Source organism: Suricata suricatta, chromosome 8, assembly GCF_006229205.1.
Source record: "Suricata suricatta isolate VVHF042 chromosome 8, meerkat_22Aug2017_6uvM2_HiC, whole genome shotgun sequence".
NCBI classification, from domain to species: Eukaryota; Metazoa; Chordata; class Mammalia; order Carnivora; family Herpestidae; genus Suricata; species Suricata suricatta.
This window is the reverse complement of record NC_043707.1, coordinates 66,413,425-66,426,105: the sequence shown is the minus strand read 5'-3', so window position 1 is coordinate 66,426,105 and position 12,681 is coordinate 66,413,425. Positions and strand designations below refer to the sequence as shown.

General features: G+C 35.6%; 1 protein-coding gene across 1 annotated transcript in view; it reads left to right on the top strand.

The window, feature by feature from the left end:
• Positions 1-9,325, top strand: part of EPHX4 (epoxide hydrolase 4) — a 39,994-nt gene extending 30,669 nt beyond the window's left edge. Inside the window, exon 7 of the mRNA XM_029948009.1 lies at positions 7,776-9,325. Coding sequence (XP_029803869.1) covers positions 7,776-8,007 — 232 coding nt within the window. The 3' untranslated portion in view covers positions 8,008-9,325. The remainder of the gene's footprint in view (positions 1-7,775) is intronic.
• Positions 9,326-12,681: the final 3,356 nt, after the last annotated feature.

Here is a 12,681-nt window from a genome sequence, read left to right as displayed (position 1 = left end):
AGAATCAAAAAATCAAAAGCAGATTCTTTAAAGATTATTAATATAAACTTTTGTCAAGATTGGTTTTTAAAATGCATGAAACAATATTAGGAAGTAGAAAATAGATGTAACCATAAACATAACAGGATTAAAATATAAAATGTAGGTTAACAAACTTAAGAACTTTGACAAAATGGGCACTTTTTTAGAAAAATATAGCAACCAAAACTGACTCATGAAGAATTGGAAAACCTAAATAGGCGTAGCCATTAAAGAAATTAAATTATTATTTTAAAGACCATCTATAAAAACATAACACATACCCACATAAATAGGCTGAGGTGGTTTTACAGGTAAGTTCTAACACAGAACTCCCATTCTTTGATACTTTTAGACATTATAAAAAGAAGGCATATGCTTCAGCTCATTTTATGAAGCTGGTATAACTTTAATACCAAAAGAAGACAAAGATTGTATAAAACTAGAAGATTATAGCTCAAACTACATTATAAAAGTAGATCTATAAATTTAAAATAAAATATTTTTGACTTGAATCCAGCATGCATTTAAAATTAAACCAAAGTTAGCATTAAAATTCATTACTTTAAAAACTAAAATAAAATTCATTACTTTAACCACATTAACAGATTAAAGGGAAAAATATGATTACCTAAATAAAGAAGGAGCATTTAATAATATTCAGCCCAGTTGAATATTTATGCAACAGTTCTTAGTAATCTAGAAATAGAGGCTATAAGAGTGGACCCCAGTTAGTCCACTTAGCCTGAATCTCCTGAAGGGATAGTGTAGGAGATTGACCTTTGCTTTACTTATTATCTGAGGTGGGGGGAGGTATTCAGAGTGTTTTGTAGTGGTTATTTGCACCTGAGCAGCTGGCAGGCACATAAAAAGATAGCCCAGGAGTCAGGACCAAGAGGATGGAAAACCCCCATTGAAAGCAGAAAATACTTTGCAGCCCTGTCCACTAGGTGTATCTCCATGGGAAACTTTGGGGGATCTGGGAAGTCCTTCCTCTGTCTGAGAGAATGATATATTATCTCCTGCTTTTAAAGCCACCTTTGGAGGTTTCTTTCCCTTTGCCATTATTCTTGATATTCCCTGTGTCTGTTAGTGTCTTCATATTAACCACAGTATGATTCCATTATGACAGCAAAGCAGAAGGGAACTCTGGTCTTAGAAACCTATAGCAAACAAACATCATACTTTATGATGAAACACTAAAAGCATTTTATCTAAAAATAAAATCTAAAGATAAACTTGGCAACTATAGCTGCTTCTATTTTGCCACTGTTTTGGAGGTTTTAGCCACATAAGGAAAAAAATGAAAAAGTCTAAGTATTAGGAAAGAAAGAAACAAAGCCATAATATTTCATAGATAATATGGTTACTTAAAGAATCTACAGAAAAGTTATTTAAACAAAAATATTTCAGTGAAGTTAATATACATAAATACAATATATAAAAATTATGATCTTATAAATAAACAGTTAGAAACATTAAAAAAAAAAAAAAACCAGGGCACCAGGGTGGCTCAGTCGGACTCTGGATTTCAGCCCAGGTCATGATCTCATGGTGAGATTGAGCCCTGTATTGGGCTCTGCACTGACAGCATAGCCTGCTTGGGATTCTCTATCTCCCCCTCTCTCTCTGCCCCTCCCTGTCTCTCTCTTTCTCTCAAAATAAATAAATAAACATTAAAAACATAGATATGCCTACAAAGCAACAAAAAAATTAGGTATATAGGGAATGACTCTAACAAAAGATCACCTTTATGGATTGTTAGAACTTGAAAGTAGTCAAGAATACAGGCTCACGGCAATAGCTATCTACTAGAGAAGTAAATATTTAAATATTTTAATATTTTAACAATCCATACAGACATGCTGGTATAAACTAGTGAAAATTAGCCCTGGTTTATCGTGTTTGTGACTGGAAAACTTTAATATCATAAAGTTCTCGATTTCTGACAAACTATACATTTAATTTAATTTCTTGAAAACCATAGGAAAATTTTATGAAACTTGAAAAACTGATTCTGAAATTTGTATGGAAGAGCCTAAGTCTGAGAATGGCCAAGATAGCTTTAAAGGAAAGGACAGATGGATGACTAGCCCTATTAAATATTAAGACTTGTAATGAGACTATAAATGAGTCATATATGGCATTGACTCTGGGATAGACAAATTGACTAACAGAACAGAGAAGAAAGCCCAAAAATGGAACCACACATATGGGAACCTGCTATGACAGACGAACATTTTGAGCCAGTGGTGAAAAGATTCTATACGTGTTGTTGGAACAATTAGATATCCATATAGAATAAAATGAAATTAGATCCCTGTCTCTTACTAAACAAGAAATGAACCTCAGGAAAATAGAAAACCTAAACATGATAAGCAAAACTTCCAAATATTTAAAAGATATGAAAAAGCTTTCATGACTTCAGGTAGGAAAGATTTCTTAAATAAGCAAACAGCTTAAATTATGAAGAAGGCTGATAAATTTGATTGCATGAATATTTAAAACATTTATATATCAAAAGATATCATAGAATGAGAGGCAACTTTAGATGGGGAAAGGTTATTTGCAATATATAATCATGTGCTAACAGTATCTAGAATTTGTAAAGAATGCCTCCAAGCTGATAAAAAGGTAGCCCAATCCCAAAATGGGCAAATATATGAAAAGACAATTCAGAGAAGAAGGATTTAATGGTCAATAACATTTAAGAGGCCAAACTTTACTAGTAGTCAGATATAGAACATAGGTTTCACTACTTGTAATGGAGACCTAAAATAACAGTATCATTAAAAAAAAGATATGTATTTCTCTCACAAGTAAAAGTCTAGATCAGTTTGTTGACTTTGCTCCATGAAATCGTCAAAACTGTTAGGTTCCTCTTTGGTCAAAGACCTAGGCACTTTATGTCTTGTTACTCTGCCATCCCTGGGGTGTCCCTCTCGTTCGTCCAAGATGGTTTACCACCATGGCTGCATTTCAGTCAGTGGGAAGAGGGGAAGGGAAGGCGTACTGGACACAACTTAGAAGTTGCATACATCGTTTCTCGTATCTTCACCTTGCTGCAACAACTCTGGAAAATGTTGTTTTTCTGTCACTATGGTAGAAAGGAAGAGGTTTTAGGAAGGAGTCTCTACCACATCAGGTAAGTGAAAAGTATTCCACTCTCATTTGATTAGAAATATTTAAATTTTTGAGAAAGGTGTTGGCAGTGATAAGGAGCAAAATGAATTCTTACATGCTGCTTTGGAGTATACAATCAGTTCGGAAAACAACTTAACAGTATTGACTAAGGTTGAAGATGTGCATACTCTCTGAAGAAGCAATTCTGTTTTGGGGAATATATTGTAAGGAAACGATTTCATATGCGCACAAGAGGATGCGCACAAGAACAAGTTCAATATTATTTGAATTATCAAAATAATTGGATATGTTTTATTTATAATTTTTTAATGTTTATTTCTGAGAGAGAGAGAAAGAGAGCGTGTGCATGCACAAATGGGGGAGGGCAAAGAGTAGGAGACGCAGAAACTGAAACAGGTGCCAGGCTCTGAGCTGTCCCCACAGAGCCCACTGCAGGGCTCAAACCTTCAAACTGCAAGATCATGACCTGAGCTGAAGTCAGATGCTTAACTGACTGAGCCACCCAGGCGCCCCTTAAATGGCCATTAACAGGAAAATGGATCAATTGTGGTATAATCATAAGATGATATTCTATGTAGGAGTGAAAGTGATTTAGAACTAAATGTATCATTAATAGATAATCTTAAAAATATAATATTAAGGCACAAAAGCAAGGTATGGAAGCATATGTACAATATTATACCATTTATATAGAGTTCTAAAAATGCAAAACACCTCAATATATTGTTTGTAGAAATATATGTACTGTATTTGGGGAGATCTGACAAATACTACCACCCCTTTCCTGACTAATTTCTGAATGAGTTGAGAAGTCAAACAAGGGTCAGCAAAGGAAAACCAAAACATCACCTTCATTACTGATAAAGGGTAGACTGAAGACTATGGCTTAATATGAGAATGGTCTCGCAAATTCACTACTGCCCATCTAAACTTTAGATCAGTTCTTGTGGAAGAGTTTGCAGAACAAACAACTTTGTCTGCCTCTCAGGTTACTGCCTTCCATTATTTGGTAGAGAGAGAGGAGAAAGAGATTAAACTCTCACCCTAAGGAATATGATCTGATAGACCCACCTAGTCCAGTACTCTGGACCAACTGTCACTCACCATTCAAGGGTGGGACAAGGATCCGGGAGGCCTTAAGGAAAACCACTATTCAAAGAAACCATAGGCATGGAGGAGAGATATCTTAATACATCAAATAAAAGTTTAAAAACATCACAGGGATGATAACTAAATTCAACCTAGTCATTCCTCCTATGGTAGTGATTCTTTACAATATCATGTTAAAACAGATGGCAAGACCCTATTATTCAGTCAGTCTGGGGTGGGTCCCAAGTGTTGTTAGTTCTGCCAAGTTCACAGGCGATGCTGATGCTGCTAGTTTGTTGCTGACACTTTGAGAACCACTCTGCCTTAGGGTGAGGTGATGAAAAATGGTATCAAGGAAAGGTCAGCAAAAATATGTTATCATATTTGCTGTGTTTGGTTTCTTAAGCTAGTGGTGATATGTGGGTGTGCTTATTTTCCACGTTATCTTCTTATAGTAATAAAATATTTCCACACACAGAAGTAATAGATGGAGTATATAACACTCTGGAAATTGCTGCCTTAATACTTAGCCCATCAGCTGATAACTCAGAGTGATGGAAGAGTAACATGGTAAAATCAGACTTATTTGAAATAGAAATGTTAAAATATATTTTGGTAGGTTGAATGATTAACAGTATAGACCAGAAATTGTTACTACCTATTACAGTTGTCACATTTTTCAAATTGCTTCTATACTTCCTAAGATTAATCACAAATATTTTCTTTTAATCAGAAATATTTTATCAAGTGTTTTCCCAGTAAGTTCTTCAGCTTAACATACTCTTCTAAAATGATGTTTTGCTTTTTATTTGTTTATTTGCTTTTTTTATTTATATTGAGGTATAATTGACTTAAAACAGTTTTAGGTGTACAATGTAGTGATTTAATATTTGTATATATTATGAGATGATCACCATAAGTCAACATTGTCTCAATACATAGTTATAAATTTTTTTGTGTGTTGAGAATTTTTAGGATCTACTCTCCCAGCAACTTTTAAATATGCAATGCAGTATTATTAACTATAGTCACCACACTGTGCATACTTTCTTTTATATGTAACATATTTCCCATGAAGGTTAGCAATTTGAAACCTCAGGACCAGAGAATGTGCTCTTCTTTTAATTTTCTGGCAACTTCCCCCTTTTAATTCCAATTTGATCTGGTAAATAATTTATATTTTTCTTATTTTTTTCCTTTTAAAAAAGTTTTAAAATTCATTTTATATTTTTATTTTGTTAATTCAAATATAGTTACTATATAGTGTTACTTTAGTTTCAGGAATAAAATATAGTGATTCAACAATTCTATACATTACTCAGTGATCATCATAATAAATATACTCTTAATCCCTTTCACCTATTTTCCCCATCCCCCCGCCCCGCTCCCCTCTGGCAACTACCAGTTTGTTCTCTATAGCTGAGTCTGTTTTTTTGATTTATCTCCTTTTTTCTTTGTTCATTTGTTTTGTTTCTTAAATTTCACATATGAGTGAAGAATTTTCTTTGCTTTTTAACTAATTGTCTTTTAAAACTCCTCCTACCTTACTGCTCACATATTGTTAAATATGCAGATAACTGTTAGAAACTGTTTAACTTCTGAGTACACCTGGGTGGCTCAGTCAGTTAAGCCTCTGACTCTTGATTTGGGCTCAGGTCATGATCTCACTCTTCTTGGAATTGAGCCCTAAGTAGGGATCTGTGCTTGGCGTGGAGCCTGCTTAAAGATTCTCTCTCTGCCTCTCCCTGCCCCCACGCCCCCTCACATATGCCTGCTCTCTCCCTCCTCTCTCAAAATAAATAAAATTTAAAATGTTAAAAAAAAAAGAAAATGTTTTACTTTTGAATATTTTATGAGCTCTAGAATTTAAGTGATTTACAAGTTTGTATAGCAATCCATGTATAAAAATTAAGGATAGAATGTGTTTTTCTATCAGTTTACCTGTTCACAAAGAACTTAATTTTTAGGAGCATTATAACCAAATGATGGCCACTTGCATGAGAGCCAAAAGTTAAGTCCTTAGTGGACATAGGTGATATCCTGCACATTTCAAGCAGCATCCTATCAACCCCAAGTGGCCACACTCATGATTTTTTATAACTAGCAAAAATGGAAGTCAGTGCTGCTGAGTGTCTAGTTAGATGTTCATTCTCATGCTTAATCAACAGGATTGTAATTAATACCATCCCACCTTTCTGAAAAAGTGTAGCAGTAGCTATCAAAGGCTTTAAAAATATTTACTCTTTAGCTCAGGAATTCCACTTCTAGGGATCTAGCCAAAAGAAATTATCTAAAATGCCAAAAAAGATTTGGGCACAAAATGCTCATTATAGCATCACTTAAAACATCCCCTTCTTTCAACTAATGATATAGTCTAAATATTCAATTATAGGGAATAGTCATTTATGGGTTATTTATGGGTAATTATACCGTAAAATCATATCTTTTACAATTGTCTTTATATAAAACATTATGAAATGAGAAAATTCTCAATTTATAATGCAGTGTGAAAGTTGAATATGGATATTATATATATATATTATGTATATTTATTGCATTTTCAATTGTATGTGTGGAAAATGACCAAAAGGCTATCTTTTAATGATGAAATTATGCATGATTTTATTCTTTATACTTAAGAAAAACACACAATAAAATGTTGTTTTAAAAAAGAATCTTCTGGGGTCCCTGGATGGCTCAGTTGGTTGAGCATCCGACTCTTGATTTGGGCTCAGATCATGATCACAGGGTTGTGGGGATCAAGCCTCATGTCAAGTTCTGTACTGAGCATGGATCTTGCTTGGGATTGTCTCTCTCTCCTGCTCATCTCCCCCACTTTCTCTCTCCCTCTCGTTCTCTCTCTTTCTCTCTATATATTCTATTAAAGAAGAGAATCTTCTTGCAAAATAAATATAGTACAATTTAATGGTAAAGCTCAGTCCATATATGTTTTCTGACTTCTCAGTTTTGATTTCATATAAAATACATTATATTATCTAACAAACAATTTAAAATATATTTAAATTGACATCATTTAAAACTCTTTTATCACACCATTCAGATATTCTGGCATATTTTTAAACCAATTATTCATCATAGTGATAAATTTCATATTTGATTATAACCTTCATTATAAATTTTGTTGGCCTCATCCAATTAAAAATTTTAAATAGCCCTTCTTAAATAGCCTTTTAAATTTTTTATGTATAGAGTGATTGCCTAATTCAGTGTTTCTCAACCATTCATTCTTTCATCATCACCTCCTTAAGGAGCCATTTTAGATTATTTTTTCCCCAATTGCTCTCCACCCTATGAAATTTTAATATTTCTTTATGTACTATGTGTATATCCATGATTTACATATAAGGAAAGTAATATTTTTATCACTCTCCTGAGAACCAAATTTCACCCCATCGGTGGCAATACTGCCTCCTGTGAGCATGTATGACCTAAAGGAATAGAATGGAAAAATGTTATTTTAACTTTTACAATGAGTCTCAAATCCATGTGTTTTGTTTTTATAGCTGCCTGCCTCTCAAACACCACATGGTAACCACTCCAACACTCCTACTGTGGGGAGAGAAAGATGCATTTATGGAGGCTGAGATGGCTGAAGTCACAAAGATTTATGTTAAGAATTATTTCAGGCTAACTATTTTGTCAGAAGTCAGTCACTGGCTTCAGCAAGAACAACCTGACATAGTGAACAAACTGATATGGACATTTCTGAAAGAAGAAACAAGAAAAAAAGATTGACTTTTCTATATCTTCTATGAGGGGTCTGTAATGAATTCTCTAAATAATTTTTAATAATTGTTCATCAACCTCTTTAAGCTCATTAGGAAAAAAATTGTTTTAATATGCTTTATCATAAGTATCCTGACAAATCATATTGAAAAAAATCTGAGAATGTGTGAACTTGTAACATGGTATCAATTTTCTTCTGTTGAATTTTGCACAGAAAAGCATCTACCTTAAAATGTGTACAATAGTACCCAAAGGAAGTTGGGGAAAATAGCTCAGTTTTGGTTTCTTGCATTCTTTACCCTGTTAACATCTGGTGCCTTTTACAAATGTAAACTAAAGATTAGCTGTGCCATATTAAAAAAAAAAAAGGCAAACCTACAATAGTATAAATTTTCATTTTATTGTACAAACTTTCTTTTTACTATTTTTCAACCATTAAAAATTGTATTGTCAAATCTCTTGGATTTATAGTTTATTAGTTTGAAGGCAAATATGACTAGAAGAATATTCATTTTTAAATCAGGCCATAATACTACTTATACTGGAAAGACTAAGTAAGAGGTGATGTAGAGATTCTCGTGTATACATATGTATGTATTAAACATTGCAAAGTAGGAAAGCACATCCATCAAATTACTTGTCTAAATTTTCCAGCTAAATTGGTGAGAGATTTAGACAAAGGATCAAAATGTCCTTTTGCCCCATTAAGGCAACCAGAATTGAATTCTCTACTTCCTATGTGCACTAGAATCTAAGCTCCACAAGGCAGAGTATTTTTTACTGTTTTATTAACTGGCATATATCCAGCATCTAGAATAAGGGCCTGGTTCCATTGTAGGCACTCAGATATTTGCTTAATGAATAAATAACATATCTGACACACTGCTAGGCACTGTTGGGGAAATATAAAGGAAATAGGGCACTCTGAGGGTTTTCCTCACATCCAATCTACCCATGGAACTTTCCCTTAAAGTAGCATACACACAATGCAGTTAAATTAAACAAGGATTCAAGAGTAGAAATAAACATTACAAATAAGAATGGGGAGAGTTACAGAACAGAGAATGATACAAGCTCAAGGGAACACTATTCATTCTCTTGGGTTGCTTTCCTTTAGCACGGGAGACAACCAATAACATTGCCAAATTATGGTTCCATAGAAACTACAGCTGTGTTCCTAAACAAGTCTAAGCTGGTGGAAAAAAATGTCTTCCTCACTAAATGTAGTTCTGATCGCGACAGAAGAAAGTGGAATGTCTCTAAGAATTCTCATCATTGTATCCAAAGCAACTTGTATATATTAATAAAAGCCCAATTTTCTGTATCATTTGTGCTTGTGCCTCATAATAACATTGCAAGATAGAGAGTATTACCAATTTATAGATGTGAAAACAAGGTTGGCCAATGCCTACAGCATAATTGTTGGAACCAGAATCTGACCTAGATTCATCTGGTTATAAAGCCTTTAATCTTTCTAGTAAGATAAAAGGCTCTGTATCTACATTGCTCTTTCTGTTTTATTAGTAATCTGGTATGCTCCAATAAATAGAAACATTTCTCAGAAACCTACAATTTGACTTTTAATCCTGGGAAAAGGAGTTTATGTCAGTAATTAGAAAATAAAGGAATATCCTCTATAGCATTATGAGAGCTGCAAATTTTACAAGGTATGGAAGAAAGCCTGGTTCACACCAACTTTGATTATGCTTTCCTCTTGATCATTTCTAAAGGGCAGCAACAAAAGGGAGGAATAGGACTTCACTGACAGTGTATGTTGACTCAGTAAAATAGTCCTGACTTTACTGAAAACTTGTTACTGACAAAGGTGATTTTGGGGTTTGTTGTTACTTAATGTCAGTTTGGAAAGCTGACTGGTTTATGTGGACTTTTGTTAAGGATATGAATCAAATGTGCCATGCAAATTCCAGCCTATAATAATGGGTATATTCTAATTTTCTATGCATGTGGAAGAGTGCTTGTAACAGATATAAAGGCTCAAGGGTGCCATCAGTTAAACCTCTTAGCATGAAGAGATATTACAGTCTCTGTAGAAATCAATTTGTAGGGAGAGTAAATGAATTTGACTTACTAGCTCCCAAAGCATCTCACAGTAAGTAAACTTGAGTGGTAATGACACTTAAATTAGAAAGTTATAATTAATATTCATCTATTTAAATTAATATACCCTTAGTAGGTATATAATATGTCCTCAATACAAATGTCAGAAATTATGTGAAAATAATTAAGCATATATGTCAAAAGGAAAACATTTACAAAAAGCAAAAAAGGTTGTACTCTTGGTTTGATTCTAATTCTATTACACCATTTATCACTTTTAATTTTTATGATTTTAGAGGTAATTCATCCTCATTTCCTATTAACCCACATTATATCTGAGAGTTCTAATTGTGTATGAACAGAAACAGCACCTGAATGTGGGGAAGGAGGGCACTCTGAGGGTTTTCCTCACATCCAATCTACCCACATCCTGAGACCACTCAGAAGTTGGCCTCAGGGCTCAGTGGAAGTTTGACTTTGAGGGGGAGGTGTGGGAGACCCCTGTGAGCCATGGGATGAGTATATCATGCCCACCGTCCGTGGCCAACCCCTTCATGTGGCAGAGGCACAGCAGCCGGTGGCACTGGGCCTGCACCATCCTCACGGGACTGTGCTGGTGCAGGGAAGGGAGCCCTGCATCTCCTTTCTCTTCATTGGCCTCTGGCCAGTGGCCACACTTCCACCAAGGGTGGTTCTGCTCAACCAGCCAACACCACTAAGAGTTGGGGGAAGAAACTGGTGCAACCAGCCCTCAAACTCTTGTTTCAGTCAGTGTTCTGTTTAGAGGGTTCCTGGTTAAAGTGAAAGGGGAGAATACAACCTGAGATGAGGCTGTCATCTTTGTTACGGCACCGCACTCCACTTTCTCTGACCCAATCACCTGTGTGGTGGCACGGTTACCCTTGGTGGTCTTGGCAGGTCCAAACACACAGATCCCAGTGGCTGGGAAACTCCTAATGCCAACACAGCCTCTGCTTGTGACCCGATAGGACCCCAATTCCAGGAAGAATGCCTGGGGTGAAACCCTGAAGCTACTGACATCTGAAAGGAAGTGGCCACGGATCCTGATTTTCTTGGAAGGATTGTGTACCAACTGCACCTGTCTGGTCACTTTTAAATTAGGGGATTTCTTTCTGGGTGTTCCTGTGCAGCCAGTGCTACCTAGGAACCCAAACACACTGGACACAGTGGCCTAGATCTAGCAGGAGTTTACAGGTTTTTAGGTCTATATACTCACCTTGAGTCAACTCTTCACCAGAGAAGAAGTGGAGTTTATGCCCATTTGTACACCAAATAATGAAGAAAAAAGAAGACACGTCCCTTTTGCTGATATAGTGAGGGTCAAAACGGCAAATGCTCTGAGTGTCTGTGACAGACCACAGTTATGAAGACTGTAGACTGTTTTTCACAGGTAACCTTTAACTACCCATGGAAGCTAGTTTGGTGGAATTCACAGAAATTAGCCAGAAATTAAAGTGAGACTGGGATAGTATTCATTAGCATCTGGATGAATATGCTGCAGTTGCAGTTGCCTCTAAAGGAGGGACTATAGGACTTGAAGAGTTTGCAAATTATTTAAAAATCCTAATTACAGAGCCCTTGGAACAACTTTTTGCCCCCTTTGACAAGAATAATGATGGTAGCATAGAATTCAGAGAATATGGGACAGGACTGACTGCCCTGTGCAATCCTATCAGCACTGAAAAGATTCTGCAAATGTCATGTAAGCTTTTTGATCTTGATGAGGATGGTTTCATAACACAGCAGGAGTTAGCTGCGATACTGTGGGCAGCCTTTAGAGTGCCAGATCTTGATGCTTCCAGACTCTTTCAGGAAATAGCTGGACAGAATTCAGAGTACATATTATCCAAGAACTTTAAGAAATTTGCCTGAAGCATCCAGAATATAACAAGTTATTTAAGTCATACTTGGACCTCCAGGCAGCCTATATATATTCATTACCACATCAAGTACCAGTTTAATTGCTGTATTCAAATGTTAAATTCAGCCCTGAAAATTGTGAAGTTACTTTCCAGATAGAAACTGTGATTGAAATAAAATTATCCTTTGAGGAAAAACACAATAGTTTTTTACTCTCAGCACTTAACTATGCTATATCTAATGTGCTTGAGAATTATATATTTCAATTACATCTTTTAGTACCTATGTTGATTAATATATATTTGTTTCAATGTGACTAAAGGTAGAGAATAAGAGATCTACTCATAAGAGAAGCTAAGATGGCAACATAGTAGGAGGGACCCTAGGCTTGCTTCATTCCGTGAACACACCTCAGTAACTATCAAATCATTCTGAATACCCAAGAAATCAACCTGAGAATGGACAGGACAAACTGCACAACTAGAGGGAGATAAGAGGCCTCACTGAAGAAGGTAGGAAGTGAAGAGACTGAGACCTGGTTTGGGGGAGAAATGGATCAGGAGTGCCACAAAGGGAAGGGAGGTGCGGTCACAGAGAAAGGGGAGTGAGAGCGGAGCACACGGGATTACCCAAGGAGAGCACTTCCACAGAGTCATTGGCTGGGAAGATAAGAGGAGCTGATCTTCATGAGGTTTTGTAACCTTTGGAGCTCAAAGACTGGGGTTTTAGAGGTTAGGTGGTGGT